The sequence below is a fragment of the Maylandia zebra genome, linkage group LG13 (genome assembly GCF_041146795.1).
Source record: "Maylandia zebra isolate NMK-2024a linkage group LG13, Mzebra_GT3a, whole genome shotgun sequence".
NCBI classification, from domain to species: Eukaryota; Metazoa; Chordata; class Actinopteri; order Cichliformes; family Cichlidae; genus Maylandia; species Maylandia zebra.
The window spans coordinates 26,127,041-26,142,663 of record NC_135179.1 but is presented as its reverse complement, the minus strand read 5'-3'; the positions used below and the strand labels follow the sequence as shown (position 1 = coordinate 26,142,663).

Below are 15,623 nucleotides of genomic sequence, written 5' to 3'. Positions count from 1 at the left end.
TGATGGCAAAAACATGTCTCAAAAAAGCTGGGATTGGGACAACAAAATGCTGGAACAATTTTACATCATACAGTATCATCAAAAGAATCAGAGAATGTGGAGAAATCTTTGTGTTCATGGGACAATACTGGACAGCCTCTGGCCTTTGGGCCCTGAGGAAACACAGGCATTAAATACAGGCATTATTGTGTCATGGAAATCAGTGCATGGGGGCAGGAACACTTCCAGAAAATACTATCTGTGAACACAGTTCACCATTAATACAGGTTGTATCATACAAAGAAGAAGCCATATGTATGCATCTCTCATTCAAATCTCTTTAAAATGAAACTGAGCTTGTACTGAAAACAAACAATGCTATCTGATCTGCATTTTAAAATCGACTACTGATTGCACGAAACAGGGGACAGGCTGAGTCAAAAACAGGTTTTTGCATACTTTGAAAGTATGATAAACATACAGTAGATATTATTTCAGTGCATTGCCGGTGAAGGAGGAGGAGGCAGTTTAGTTAAACTTTTCCAAGAGTTTCCAATGCGTAAATATATGACAGAGCAGATGACAGGCAGGTTGTCACTCTTTGACATCTGTTGTTTTTAGGTGTCACTGGTGAGATCATCTTAACCTGCGTTAAGACTTACAGCTAATGATAGCTCTTATCACACACAAATCCGCCTATTTTACGCAGTTGTTTGCGTAACCGCACATTTATCTCATGACTGACATCATTCAGGCATAAGATAACCTGTTTGGTGAATATGCAGTCTATCCTGTACGGCTGGTTCTTCTATGGGAGTTTTCCTCTCCTGTCTTACGCATTGTGGTCTGATGTCTCGGAGAAGAAGGAACCTCTTTATTTCTCCTTAGGTTACGAATCAGAGCACAAACAGGGCAGACACAACAGAAGCAAACATGTTGTACTTGATCGGAGTAAGTGCAGACCTATTTATATATTATTTTAAGTCTTTTAGCTGTAAGTAAGTTCATTTTTCAAAGATTGTGTTTTCTAGTGGTGACTGTAACCTGTGTGATACTGACTGCTGTTCGTTTTGCCTTAAGATCATTGCTGGTCTTCTCTTTGTCATATATTGGTTTTCAACGGGACTCAAAGAGGTAAGCAGCTATTTATTTTTCTTTCTTTCTTTCTTTTTTAAATGTAGCTCACATCAAGTAAGAAGCAAACAGAAACATTTATAGAGAGTGCATAGAGGTGGAACAAGGAAGCAAAGACTAACTCTGTGTAATGATTCTTATCATTTTCAGGGAAACAAGTCACAAAAGTCCCAGCTCCCAGAATCCTCTGCAAACAACAAGTTGGTAAGTGGCAATCAAAAGTTAAATGCTGAGCTTACTGAGAATAGTTTGGATAAAATATCTGACTTCAATTTCTTCAACAGAATGATCTGAGCGACGATGACTTGCATTTATTGGCAAAGATCCTTTCGGTTGGATTGGTGGATGCGGATCCAAACTACCTCCATCACCTAAAAGGCTACAGGGACTTGCGTGGTCCCTGATCTCCTTTGGAAAAAAGAAAGAAAAAGAAACAAGGAGCTCATCTGGAGCGACGGATGGATACAAAAACAGACTTTCATGGAGATTGTTAAGGTTCAAAATATTGGGGATGGAGACAAGAGAAAAACCACAATAACAACACTGGTCCGGTCGGGTTGAGTCAAACGATGATTTAATGATCACACACGTGGGAGATGGACACTGATGCAGACAGCCTCAAATGGATTTTGAAGGATTTGTGATGTCATCAAATCAATGCTTATTTGGATTACAAGTTATTCTCACGTCACCCTGCAGATTTTTCATGATCACAGGATAAAACATGCAGTATGTTCAGTTTAAATGTTGCACTGAATATCTCAGAGGTGCACACAACTGCGTTATGTTAAATATGGATCCTGATTGCTTTAATGTTACCTTTGTAACCCACGGCTGTACTGCTTGTTGCAAGTAATCTGTCTCAATAGTGCTATTTAATATTTAGCTAAATGCTAAATTGGTGCTACAAGGAGTGCAAGTGGAGAAGAATACAGTCTTTATCGCAATCATTACCCAGTCATCAAATCAGAACAATGTGTAACGCATTAGGCAAGGGTGTGTTTTGTCCTGTGGTTTAAACTGTTTTTAGTAAGAGAAAGAATGGATTGTTTGCATAGCTTCACTTCAAAAAGAACCATGTGGCCATGTGGGAGAAAGGTTCAATTAATTTGTTTCTCTTGTCTTTTTGTTCATGTCCTTTTCTGGAGAGAGGAGACAAAAGAGAGAGTTAAGCAAAGAGACAGATTAGATTCTGTTGTTGTTATTTTTTTAAACCTTTCTTTTTTGGTATGATATGGCAAACGTAACTCCTCTTACCCCAGACCCGTCTGCTGAACTCGTTCCCGAGCAGGTAGAGCAAGATCACCACAGACATGTTAAAAAAGAAGAAGCCCACCAGACCAGCAGCACTGAAGCGCCCAAGAAGAGGATACACCCAAATCCCGACTGACATGTACACCCATATAATCCTGCAGAACATGTTCAGAATATAAAATAAAAAAAGGAAGGAAAAAAAAGGTTTGGCTCATACAAACATTCACCCAGTGTGTTCACGCAGTTATTGTAACAGCAAAACAGCAGCAAAACTAAACATCTCATATGCAATGAACAGCATGCTTATGGTTTGTTCTGTACTCATGAGGAGTTATTGGCTGCATTACAACATGTGAGCCCGAGCTGTGGAGGTTGAAAAGAAGCTTTTACCCGCAAGCTGTATACACACTGGAGCAGCAAAAATAGGTGCATTTAGACAGTGTTGTGCTTTCAGCCACATGAAGGTGAACTTCAATCAGTGTCAAATGAAAGATAAAAACTGAAGAAATGCTTTTTTTAAAGTGCTTGATTATGCTGTTAATGCTGAGTCAGCACTTACCAAGATAAGTAAGCCAAGCCCACGATTCCTAATGCCGTCAGTGCATGTTTAGTCTGTGGGTAGACGTGAGGCTGCATCAGCACCTCTCCAAGTAAGATGGGAAGGACAAATGTGTGCTAAAGAAAAAGCCAACAGCAACATGAGAAGTCCCGGCAAGCCAACCAAGAATTGCTTAAAAATGTTTTAAAAATACAAACGATGCTGAGTAATTATTTATTATGCCGAAGAACATAAGTCAACAGACCATAGCGTGGTTCATCCACGGAGGGAAGAAGGTGTCGATGGTAGCTGGGTAGACTAATTCTCTATCATATGCAAAGATTGCCCAGAAAAGTAGAACAACAAACTAAAGAAAAGGCAGCAAAGGCAGAGTTAATGTGAAGCATAGTGTTTTGCTTTGGGGGTTTTTTTGCACTTGAAAGAATGTAGGATTTGCAAATGTGGGGTTCTCACCGTGCCCACTGGAAAGGCAAAGACAGAGAAGAGAAGGTCTTTAAACTTGCTCAGAGTACTCTCAGCCTTTTTCTCAGGTTGAAGATCATTCACTGCCGCCAGTCCAAAGAACGTCATTTGCAATAACTGAAACATTACAAGCAACATTGTTGTTTTTTCCCACTGTCCTTGTTGGGATCGCAGGGTCATTAATCCTTCACAACAATTACCCATAAACGATCAAGGTACTCACCAAATTCAAAAAAGTGAGGTACTTCCAAGGTCCTCCATAAACAAAGATTCCTGGTGGCAAATCCTCTCCATCCATATCAATTAGATTCTTAATAATAAACGCATACCAGCTGAATGCTGCAATGTGATACACTCTCCTAACAGTCATTCTCAGTGTAAACTTATATTCTTCTGTAATAAATAGTGAAAATAAATTAAAATGCAAGCAAAAAAAGCAACAACAAAACAAAACAAAAAGACTAAACTTCAAAGTTTTCCCTTCAGATGTGAGGCACTTGAAGCAGTGAAGGTTCTTTAAAGATTAGTGTAATTCAGCGCCGGCTTATCAAGACATTTGCAGGCAGCAGAGACAAAGAAACACAAGAGAACCACTGTTCAGTTTTTTACGAAACATATGGCGACTTCTTTCATAACCGCTTGTGGCTGGGAGGCAAATTTATGCACAGTGAGAGTGTAATCTGTTATATAGTGTTTTGCAAGAGAAATCCCAACGAGTTAGGAAGGTTACGTGAGTTCAGATACAGTACTGTGCAAAGGTTTTAGGCAGGTGAGGAAAAAATGCTGTAAACAAAGAATGCTATTTATTTTCCACCAATCAACAAAATGTAGTGAATGAACAAAAAAGAAATCTAAATCAAGTCAATATTTGGTGTGACCACCCTTTGCCTCAGAGCAGCATCCATTCTTCTAGGTACACTTGCACACAGATTTTGAAGGAACTCGGCTGGTAGGGTGCTCCAAACATCACAGATCTTCTGTGGATGTAGGCTTCCTCACATCCTTCTGTCTCTTCATGCAATACCAGACACACTTGATGATGTTGAGATCAGAGCTCTGTGGGAGCCATGCCGTCACTCCAGTACTTCTTGTTCTTCATGCTGAAAATAATTTTTAATGACTGGCTGTATGTTTGGGGTCATTGTCCTACTGCAGAAAACATTTGGGGCCAATAAACAATCATTTATATTTCTGAAAGCATTCTTTGTTTACAGCATTTTTTCACACCTGCCTAAAACTTGCAAAGTTCAGATAGGTAAATATCTTCTGACAAAGACTGGATCACAGAAGAGTTACTTCTTTATTATTGCTGGAAATCTAAATTCAGGAGCTCGACACATCTCTCGCGAGCTTATTAAAATAATAGTAAATGTGACGACAAAATAACCCGATAAATTCATAAGAAAGAAAATTTCAAAGAGCAAAAGTTTCACGTTAGAGAATAACAGGCAAAAATAAAAATAAAATAAAGTTTTCTCCTAAACTTGTTCTCCCATTACTTTTTCCTGTGATCCTTAAAGTTTTCATAGATGTCATAAATGGCCTGAAGATGGTGCTGGTGTAAAGGCTGTGATCTGATTGTACTGCGCCAAAACCAATATGCAGTATGTTGCAATCACTGTGTTAAAGCTACTAAATCTGTGTAGGTTTAGAAGAGAAATCTGTTATATAAAATATAATGTATGTGTTCTTTTTGGATATTTTAAATCAAATGGAGTTTTCAAGTTACACACGAACATGTTACATATGAAACATTATATACGTAAATATTTAAAAACCTCTTGCAATTAAGGATTTAAATAATTTATTATTTAATTCTGGTTTTATTTTTATTTTAGATGGCATGTTTAATTTTGTGGAAATAGTGTCATAGTACCTAAAATTTACTTTTAAAGCAGTACCTGAGTTTCTTTCTGTGCTATATCAAAGATGAATTTAATGAACTGCACCACAGACATGGGAGAAAAACAACAACAAAAACAAACAAGCCTCGATATATTTAAGAAGTTTTATTTACAAACAGCAAAAGGTGATGAAGACAGGTATGATACTGTAAATCTGTGAGAACTCACTGTCACTGCTCAGCTCTACATACTCAAACATACATATGTAAACTCTTCACAGCTTCAAGATCAGTTTCAACAGACACGTAGAGCAAGTACTGATTTAAAAACTGCAGGGTAGAGAAAAGTTTAAAAGACAAATAAAAGGTTGGTTTCAGCAGATTATAAAATGCAACCCCATACTGTCGGATAGTTTTGGCTTTCCACGGGCAAAGTAAACACTTAAAAAAGCTTCATATGCTGGATTTTGGGGTTTGTTCCCCAAAATGTGTAAATGAAAAAGCGTTGAATGGTGTATATAAAAAAGACCTTGAAGTAAACCTGATGCACCTTTGAATATTCATCATTAACCTTAATGACATCTGCTTTCAACAGCTGAAAACAAAAACGACACAGTGTTACACGTCGACGTCTGAGTCCATCGTGTGCATTTCCTTGTTTTCGGTTGCATGTTTAGGATGAAAAACTTTACAGTTTATTTATGCCAGCATGATCCACAGATCCACTTACTTCCAAATATATGTAATTATCATCTTTTTAAGATGAAGGTGAACCATTATAATACAAACTATAGTATATTACAGCTTTACAAAATCTGACCACTGCAGATTATCAGTTCTCTAACATCTCGTCATAAAACTAGCTGACGCTGCTGTCAGTGTTGTAAAAGATTACGGCAAGAAGGCCTCTTCACAGAAACTTGGTTTGACACATTGCACGTTACCCTGCAGTCAGTAAAAACATGTTCGATCCTGCACTCATGCTCTCAGTTCATACTGGGAGCAACTTGATGATTCAGCCACAGTAAGAAGCTCGTTGTTGAACACGTCGCACGTAATTGGGACAACGGCTTTGCAATAACTTGCATATTGTCTAAATTCACGCTTCAGTACACGTTCCCTGACTCTTCTGTGCATGATAAGCCTTGTTTTCCATACAACCCAGAAGAGAAATCCCATTTCCAACAAATATCTTTGCCAGCTTTTTATTTATTTAATTTCACTTCCTTCTACACATCCTGTATCCACCTTTTAATATCTCATCTTTCTTTGGATCCCATTTAAGTTGTCATCTGTGATAGTAGAGACAAAAAAAAAAAATAGATTCACCACAAGGGCAATTAAATATATATTAATGCTTCTAATAGCAAACAATATTGGTAATACATTCATACCTCAAATCGACTGTAAACCTTCCTCTCCTTTCTCATATTCTGGATCCTCTCCAGCAGCTTTTCTCGCTCCTGAGGTGATTTTTGCCCTTTGTTTAGTTTATCAAGTCCTCGTTCTTTCTCCCTTTTAGCATTTTTGTCAGCTTTGTCTTCTTTCTCGTCATCGGTAACGGGAGACTCTTTGGTAGCCTCATTCCTGCTTTGGCTATTAGCGGAAATCTGCTCCAGGAGCAGCTTGGTATCGTCTCTGAGGTTGCTGCTCGAGAGCACGTTGGCTGTGGATGAGTGGTAGCGAGACTGGCTCGATTTGGGCTGCTTGGATGTGATCTCTGCTGATTCAGAAAAGTTACTTTGCTGTATTTGGTCATTCGTTTTCTCACTGCCGACAGACTCTTTGGCACTGCTTTCCTTTGTACCCTGGGTATGATCTGAGTTTCTCCCGCCTGTGTCCAGTTGCTCAGGCTCTGTTTTACTATTTTCAGCAGGCACAGGTGGCTCTGAGGTAGGCTCATTTGTGCTAGAGGGAGTTTTGGGGGCTTTATCCGATTCTGATGGAGTCTGGTTGGAAAGGGAATTTGTATCAGCGAGAGTGTGCAATGCAGACATGTTGGTTTCTGCTTTTTTAGCTTCAGGGGGCAAAACGAATTCAACTGACTCAGACAAAGGAGAGGAACGTGATCCTGTTTCAGCAGGGGTTGGTGCCTCAGCTCCTGTAAAGTTGAGGTCAGAGGGAGGGGTTGCTTGTATCTGTGCGTCTTGAGGAGCTGCAGTTGTTTCTGACTGCGAAGCATTAAGAGTAGAGTCTGTAATGACAGTGGAGCTTGCTTCTGATGGCAAATGCTTGGCTGGAGTGTCCGTGGGTGTGGGTACAGTAATAGTGGGCTCTTTTAGCTCAGGTACACATGGCTCAGGTGGAGAAGGGCTACTAGGTATGATATCACCTTTGACATGTGAAGATTCAGGAACCACAGAATCCTCTGCAACAGCCTTTTGAACTGAGCAAATTTCTGATTCAGAAACTTCTTTTTCTGTCTCAGTAACACCTTCCTCTGATTCAGAAACAGTCTTTGCAGTCTCAGAAATACCCTTTTCTGATTCTGGTTTTCCAGAAATTGCCTTTTCTGTTTCAGATACATCTATCTCTGATTCAAAAACAGCTCCCTCTGACTTTTCTCGTTCAGAAACTATGTTTTCTACTTGAGAAAGGCTCTTTTCTGACTCAGTAACACCTTCCTCTGATTCAGAAACAGTCTTTTCAGATTCAGAAATATCCTTTTCTGATTCGGGTTTTTCAGAAATGGCCTTTTCTGTTTCAGATACACCTATCTCTGATTCAGAAACATCTCTCTCTGACTTTTCTGGTTCAGAAACAATGTTTTCTGACCCAGAAACACGTCTTTCTACTTGAGAAAGGCGTGTTTGTGGTTCACAAATATCGTTTTCTGATTTTGATGTTTCAGAAATAGATTTTTGTGATTCAGAAACACCTTTCTCTGATTCTAAAGTACCCCTTTCTGGGTCTGATGTCTCAGAAATGGCCTTTTCTGTTTCAAAAACAGCTGTCTCTGATTCAGACGTGCCTATTTCCGATTCAGAGATATGTTTTTCTGGTTCAGAAATGCTCTTTTCAGAGTCAAAAATATCTTTTACTGATTCTTGTTTTTTAGAAATGGCATTTTCTGTTTCAGATAGAGCTCCCTCAGATTTTTCTGATTCAGAAACACACTTTTCTCCTTGAGAAAGGTTCTTTTCTGATTCAGAGATATCGTTTTCTGATTTTGATGTTTCAATAAGGTCTTTTTCTGATTCAGAAACACTTTTCTCTGATTCCAAAGTACCCTTTCCTGGGTCTGATGTCGCAGAAATCGCCTTTTCTGTTTCAGAAATAGCTGTTTCAAACACGACTTTCTCTAATTCAGATACACGTTTGTCTAATTCAGGCATGCCTATTTCTGTTTCAGAGGCATCTTTTTCTGGTTCAGAAACCTGTATTTCTGATTCAGTCATGCTCTTCTCAGCTACAGAAGGATCTTTTTCGCTTTTACAATTGGCTTTCTCTGATTCAGAAATATCTTTTTCTGACCTTTCTGTGGAAGTTGTAGCACCAGAAACGCTTGTGGTGGACTGTAACGAGGATGAGCTTGACTCAGCACCACTAACAAACACCTCAGGAGAAACACCAGATTCCATATGTACAGAGTCAGTTGCTGAAGGAGTCTGGGATGACGGCAACTTGGAAGAGGAATCTAGAGGAGTTTGGTTACTTGTATCTTTAGATTTAGAATCTTCTGCTAACCCTTTTGGCGAGGAGCTCATAGAGTCATGTGCCTCTGTTTTATCATCATTTGAAGCTAATATGCCAGAAGCAGGGTGTGAACTGGAATCTTCTGAAAGTCTGTTCTCTTCAGTGGTAGAAAGAGAAGGCGTACTGGACGATAAAGAAACTGGACTTTTCTGTGAACCATAATCTAGCAGATTATTCTCAGAGGAGGATCTCAGCATTGATGGGTCAGAGGCGTCAACTGTTGATGTTACTGCAGGAGGGGAGATGCTGGTTACTAAATGAGTCAATTCAGGATTTTGGGTGTGAGAAGCCAACGCAGAAAGTCCTTCATCAGAATTGGCACAGACTGATTTAGACTCCTTTGAGGTAGAATCCGGGCTTGGGGTTTCCTTTTTATCAGTACTTTGTGTAAGTGAAGAAACATTAGTGGGAGCAGGATTTGTGGGTGGATGACTGGGGCTGCTCTCGTCATCAGCAGGATCTGACAGCATGGGTTCTTGTGGTGATTTGTTCAGAGGTAACTCTGAGGAAGCAGGAAGAAGATCTGTTGACTGACTGTTGTCCAGTTTTGTTGTGCCTAAATCTTCTGCTACTTTATTTTGTTCTTTAGAGCTCTGGGAGGTATTGGAGTGATTTTCGATCTGACTGTCCTGCTGGTTAATGTTTTCACTGGATTCAAAAGACACACTAGCTAACTGACTGTCTGCAGTAGCACTCTTTTCCCCCTCAGTTTTGGAAGCCCTGTCTTCTGAGGATTCTCTTGGTTCAGGTCCCTCCTTTTTGACACCACTGTTGACTTTTAGTTCAGTTTCTGGTTTCACCGGGTCTTTTCCTTTGCCCTTTGCAGCTTTTGTGGCTGCTTCAGCTTTGCGTTTTGCTGCCAGCTCTTTGAAAAACATTAATCTTACATCAGGATCATTCATATCTGCATATGGTAGAAGGGTGGCTAAAGGTTTAGGTGGTTGTACCGGCTGATTGGTTTTGGGTAGCTCAGCTTCAGAAAGCTTGGATTGAGGCATGGATGGCGAAAGATTAGGCTGCTCTACATGGGGTACTTTTGCTGACTCTGTTTCCTCACGCTTTTCTGAAACGTCTTTTGAATCTTCTTGCTTTGATGAATTTTTATCATCTCCTTTAGTGCTTTCCTTGTCTGGTTTTGTTTCTGTGGATGTCTTTAGGTACCGAGTCCATTCGTAAGGTTCTCTAGCAGCAGTTCTCCTTTGTCCCAGAACTTGAGAAACAAAGGGTAGTTTTATCTTTTCAGATTCAGTTTTGTCACTGTCTTCAGTGTCTCCGTCCTTTTGCTCAGGAGGGGTAGTTTGACTATCCTGAGGAGCTGGCTGATCCAGAGAGCTGAATATCAGAGAGGACCTTAACCTGGAGCACCTGTTCATTCCACTAGCATTTAGTTTCCTTCGGAAAGAATCGGACCGCAGAAGCACAGAAGTCTTTGGCTCATTTTGTTCTCCCTCCTCTGTCCTCTTTTCCTCCTTGTTTGTGGTTTGTGACTCTGATGGTGTTGTTTTGGTTTCTTCTGCCACTGCAGGAGGTTCATCGGGCAATACCTTAGGCTGTTCTCTGGCTGTTGTTTTGGCATAATTTGGTATCTGACTCACCCTGGATATAACAGGAACTTTGAACTCTCTGACATTTGGGATTTTAGGAAGTGACAAATCAACCCCTGGTGCTGTTTTCTGCATGGTGTTACGGGGCTCTTCAAAAGGATCTGGGGCCTGAGGTGGTTCCACTGGCAGGCCTTCATCTCCTGAATTATCATATGCACTAAGGTATGAGTTAATCCTCCAGTTTCTCAGCCCCTTTTTAACCATGGGATCCTTGCGGTCACTGTTAGACTCCTGAAGAAACTGCCTCTGATCAGCGTGGCTGGAGGGCGTGGGAGAGGTTTGGCACGTATATGGATGGCCTAAACTTAGTCTTCTAGGTTGAGACGAACTAAAATCTGCTGCAGGAAGCATTTTCTCTGAGCTCTGATCATAGTCTTTGGTAGATGACAAGTAGTTAAAAACAGGGTCAAAATCAGGTGGTTGCATCTCTTGTGGTAAAGCAGATTCAGAGTATTGATCTCTTGAAAGATAGCCTTGGCTCCAGAACTTGTCATAGCTGTAATTTGCTTCTGGTCCTGGTGCTGGTCCTAGATAAGGCTGCTGGCCCCTGTAAAAATGCCTCCCCTGGGACTCAGGTTCTGGCATTCCCTGAGTTTGCAGGAATGGATAAGGATATCTTCCTTGAACACCTTCAGCAAAGCCAGGATGTTTAAAGGGTCGATTTTCCATCGGTGGAATCCTGGCACATCCCTGATCAAATGATGGGTCCACGTGTGGTTGTTGGGAAGGAAACCTATTGTACAAATCTGCGGGTCCACGCAGGGGTTCCTTAGTGTTAAAGGGCACCCTTCTCCAATCGTCATCCATTCGTTCATCACAGGACTGTCTGGCCCATTCATCTGGTTGACTAGAATCAGCTGCTGGCAGAGTTCTCATAGGCTCCCTGTACAGTGATAGCCTGTCACTGGCGTATTCCCTCTTTTGTAATGGATTCATGTCTTCCACTGGAGGAACCAAATCTTCAACAATCAGCGGCTGGGAATGAGCATACAGGATCCGAAACTCTTCATCAAAGGTAGTCACGAGCTGTCCGAAGAACAGGTGCGCCATGCAGCGGTGTAGTTTCTCAAAAGACCACATGAAGCTGGACATGACATAAGATAAGTGCAATTTAATACAAGAATCGTTAAAACGTTCAATAAACTGTTGCAAACACAACACATTTATTAGGAAACAATCCTGGTGTAGTAGGATTCTGCAGTAGTTTTAAACAGCCTCACCTGTAATTTCCACTCAGCACAGCCCTGCAGTCAGTCAACAAGAAGCGATCCATCATCTGACCTTTGAAGGATTTGCCTGAGCGACACTTGTACGAGCTGCCAGACACTGTTCTCACTCGTAAAAACTGCAAGGCACAAGGAATCACCTTAAGATTTATAAAACCTAAAAATGTATGAAGCACATCTAGCAATGTTTTCAATTGCATAAATCCAAGATAGGTGGCAGCATTGCATTAGCACTGCGTCTTCTGAGATAACGTCACAGAAAAGGAGAAAAAGATTGTATACGTAGTTCACTTTTGCAGTACTATACTGGTCATGTGATTTTTTTTAAACATCACTAAATGAGTCATTCTCCATTTACTCAACATATCAGGCTCAGATGTATTAATACTGGCATTTTATTTATATTACACAATAGCATAAAATGCAGTTCTAAGAACTTTCCTGTGCCAGTGGAGACTTGAGAGAGTCATCTTTTACCAATTGCTTAGCTTTTGTTGGACAATATAGCTTACTGTGAAAAGACCACTGGGAGATAAAGCTGGTGATATTCAAAATTTTGTAATACTGTCAACAAATCCCATGAAAAGACAAAACAACTATGGGTCATCTCTCAGTGCTTTCCAAACACCCCCACCCCTCCTCAGTGGCCTGTAGTGCCAAATCCATTCATTCCAAATGAAGACAAAACAGCCTTCAAAACGCATAATAAAAATAGATTTCAACCATTTAATCAGTTTAAGCAGACATAAACAGCAAATTTGTTAAGGACTACTTTGAGCCACAGATCGTGCATATTGTATATGAAGTAAAAGGCCAGACATAAAGTATAAATGGGAGTGGAAATTAAACATGTAAGAAGACAAAATGCATTGCAAAGAATACTCAATCACCTGAATGCTCTGCAGGTTTACTCTGCAGTTGGATACCATGCTCACAAAGTGATGTGCATTCAGCTCGTCTAGAAGGATGTAGACAGCAACGTTTCTCGTGGCAGCGTTAAGGACATCCGCAAAAATGTCAACATCGGTAAACATATCCATCGCTATGGCAATGACCTGAGGAAATGAAAGAAAACAAAGCGACCAAAGCGAAAACAAAAGCGCCATGAGCATGACAGTCGAAAAAAGAACAATGGTGATTAATGTGAAGGAAACCCCAGGCCAACCTGTTGAGCGTTTTTGATGAGTCGCCGGGCCTGCTCCTTGATACTTGGCATGTCTGGCTCAGGGGGGTTGACCAGAGTGGTAACCTCTGTGGGCACACTGAAGAGTTGCAAGTGGGGCCACCCGAGGTCCAAATCTGGGACGTCCTGGTCGCTGTGAATCGGCCAGTAAGTGTCTGAGGATCCATCTCCCCCGCTTTCCAGAAAAAGCTGTTCAGAGTGTCCGATCAGCTGGGGACCCTGAACGAAGCCCATAATGTGCTGAATCTCAGGTGTGGACAGAAAGTCCACCACATCCGCCTTTTTGAGGAACTCATAGTACCCCTCCAAATCCCCCTCAACCAGAGCGTCAATGGCCAAGCGGTACTCTTCCCGGTAGTGAGGAGGGAGGTAGTTGGGGTCCAGGGGGTTATCCCCAGCAGAGGAACACTGAGAGCGACGCGCCATACTGTGGTCTTAGGAGAGGACAAAGGGCAAAAAGATACGCAACTTGTAAATGTTTTTGAACCAAATTTGGGTTCAGCTGTAATCAGATACACTCACACAACCCACAGATGTCTAATTCGCTGCTTCTTGTTGTCATGCGAGATAGAATAAAATCTAAAGATAACAACATGTACTATTTGACAAAAAAAACACCCTGACATGATAAAGACTCTAACAAATCAAAAGTAACAGAAGCATTTATTCTACTGTTTGTGTGGCATATTTACACTGTCTGGGTCCATAGTTACAACAGTGGTGGAGTTCACTTTCTTAAAAATCAACTAGCTGCAGCCAAGTTGAGATACCACTCTATCAATACACCGTGACAAACCCAGCTCAACAACCCAAAAAATAAAAATAAATAGACGCCAGTGGATACTTCTCAGAGATATTGCAGCATCTGCTACAATTTCATTGGACCGGTGAAAGCACAATGAGGGAAATGGAATCTAACCACAGGATAGATGGTTAGGGTGTGGCCCCTCCCTCTGGCCAAACACCCTCGACTCCATTTGAACTTTCATGTAAAGCCAGAAATCTCATATAAACGAGAAAAGAAACACCAGGAGTAAAGAGTAAAGCTCAAAGCCCTGGAGCAGACGTTAAAGGACAACAAGCTCTAAGTAAATAAGTTAAAGATAAAATAGCTTTGTGTTGCCGCTACGCAAGTGAGTCTGTCATTTACGGACAAAACTTTTCCCCCCACCGAGTTAGAAAAGTTAACCGGAGCTGGGTCAGTCTGTAGTCTCATGTTGGATCCAGCTAGCCCAAACACCGCAGGGGCTAACAGCACAGAGCCATACAGCCCCCACAGTTACCGTCTGCTGAGCCTACCTCATTGGTGTACCCGTCAAGCTCTCCGTCGGTTAAACTTCACAGCAGTCATCTTGCTTTCTTCACCGTGTTGTTGTTCACAGCTGTCCCGAGCTTCCAAGTCCAGGTGTGACCTGCCGAAAGTTTACTCTTACACTGCCTTTTCCCCTGTCACCCAGCTAAACCAGTTTGCTGTCATGCTTGAGACATGTTGGCGAGAATGTCTGAGACGCATCGACCGGAGGAAAAAAGTAGTGTCGACAGACCTCGCCCCGCCTCACCGGCTGCAGCAGCTCCGCAGTTTGTTCACTTCTGCTCAGCTCTCAGTGTCCGTGGCTGTCCTGAGCCAGCTGAACTCTGCCCAGATGTTATCATCCCACTCCTGACACTCACTCGCTACTACTGCTGTAAACTGGAGCCGAACTTTGTGGCTAGTTTTAGCCCTATCAGGTAATGCGTTGCTAGTTCATAAAAACCCTGCGTTGATCGCTCATATTTCTCTCCCGCCCCCACCTAACACTGTTCTGAATCATTAGTTATTATCAGTTAATACGTTTTGTGTGATCGTGCTGGCAGATATTGTTACCCGGTTATAAAGGCCAAGGATAAACCCACTGTAAATTAATTATCAACAGGTCATAGCAGGGTGTTCCACCAGGGAGTAGGGGCATACGGACACATTAATACAGACATAGTAGTTTGAGACGGCTGTTGTTACCAGGGACGGAGCGAAGGGCATGGCTCGGTACCCCCCCCCCCCCCCCCCCCCCCCAAAAAAAACAACAAAACAAAACAAAAAAACAAAACAAAACAAAAACCCAAACATTCAAACAAACAGGAAGAAAGGCAAAAATGACATAAAGGGTGGATGAGGAGATTTAATTCCTTCTATAAAATGTTTAATAACATTACACGTAATAAAAGCTATTAGCTTTAATTGTAGGTACACTCATGTACCCACGCACACTCTGGAAGGAAATCGCACTGACATGGCGACAAGTGAAAAAATAAAAAAAATTTGAATCAATTCAAGCGACTTCAAACAAATAGAGGTGAAAAAAAATGCAGGCTGGGCAAAGCGAGTGGTATCTGGGATAAACTCAACATTCAGGCGAGTGACTGTAGCTACCTGAGGAGTGAAGAACATACTGTAGTTGACTGAGATATGACCTGGTAGTAAATAGAGGGCCATCTAAGCAACTGGAGCCTGGAAGTGACCATTTCAACACGATGTGCTAGATGTACTGGTGTACTGCCTATCATTCCCTAAAGCTCCATCCACGCTGCAAGCAATTTGCTTTGAAGTCAAGGGCTGGTTCCTTGCATACATTCCAGGCTCTGGTCTAAGGCCTTCTAAGGCAATATATCAGTTAACAGTATCCAGCAATAAAAGTTTATTTCAGGT

General features: G+C 41.4%; 2 protein-coding genes and 1 long non-coding RNA gene across 3 annotated transcripts; 1 reads left to right on the top strand and 2 right to left on the bottom strand.

The window, feature by feature from the left end:
- The first annotated feature begins 791 nt into the window (after nucleotides 1-791).
- Nucleotides 792-2,217, top strand: LOC143421818 (uncharacterized). The gene is made up of 4 exons (XR_013101415.1): nucleotides 792-930; nucleotides 1,060-1,113; nucleotides 1,264-1,317; nucleotides 1,398-2,217. It is a non-coding gene; the product is annotated as an uncharacterized LOC143421818 (long non-coding RNA).
- On the bottom strand, nucleotides 2,159-3,921 carry LOC101481961 (androgen-dependent TFPI-regulating protein). The gene is made up of 6 exons (XM_004559655.3): nucleotides 3,612-3,921; nucleotides 3,380-3,505; nucleotides 3,171-3,272; nucleotides 2,927-3,042; nucleotides 2,371-2,522; nucleotides 2,159-2,255 (listed from the first exon to the last, which is right to left on the bottom strand). Exons 1-6 carry the CDS (start codon nucleotides 3,756-3,758, stop codon nucleotides 2,218-2,220), a joined length of 681 nt encoding a protein of 226 aa, XP_004559712.2. The 5' UTR covers nucleotides 3,759-3,921; the 3' UTR covers nucleotides 2,159-2,217.
- A 1,461-nt stretch (nucleotides 3,922-5,382) lies between these two features.
- fam83ha (family with sequence similarity 83 member Ha) lies at nucleotides 5,383-14,687 on the bottom strand. Its single transcript, XM_004559656.5, has 6 exons — nucleotides 14,240-14,687; nucleotides 12,923-13,374; nucleotides 12,648-12,812; nucleotides 11,752-11,876; nucleotides 6,626-11,615; nucleotides 5,383-6,523 (listed from the first exon to the last, which is right to left on the bottom strand). The coding sequence occupies exons 2-6, from the start codon at nucleotides 13,364-13,366 to the stop codon at nucleotides 6,512-6,514; spliced, it is 5,736 nt and encodes a 1,911-aa protein (XP_004559713.2). The 5' UTR covers nucleotides 13,367-13,374; nucleotides 14,240-14,687; the 3' UTR covers nucleotides 5,383-6,511.
- Nucleotides 14,688-15,623: the final 936 nt, after the last annotated feature.

Bases quoted from the DNA above. Each gene is read 5' to 3' on its own strand.
- LOC101481961 (XM_004559655.3), bottom strand. From the start codon at position 3,758: ATGACTGTTAGGAGAGTGTATCACATTGCAGCATTCAGCTGGTATGCG. The intron at 3,043-3,170 runs GTCTGTTGACTT...CTTTTTCTTTAG, and splicing joins CGTGGATGAACCACGCTATG to CACACATTTGTCCTTCCCAT. The intron at 2,523-2,926 runs GTAAGTGCTGAC...CATGTTCTGCAG, and splicing joins GGCTTGGCTTACTTATCTTG to GATTATATGGGTGTACATGT.
- fam83ha (XM_004559656.5), bottom strand. From the start codon at position 13,366: ATGGCGCGTCGCTCTCAGTGTTCCTCTGCTGGGGATAACCCCCTGGAC. The intron at 12,813-12,922 runs GTTGGCCTGGGG...TCATTTCCTCAG, and splicing joins TCATCAAAAACGCTCAACAG to GTCATTGCCATAGCGATGGA. The intron at 11,616-11,751 runs GTGAGGCTGTTT...TGTCATGTCCAG, and splicing joins GTGCTGAGTGGAAATTACAG to CTTCATGTGGTCTTTTGAGA.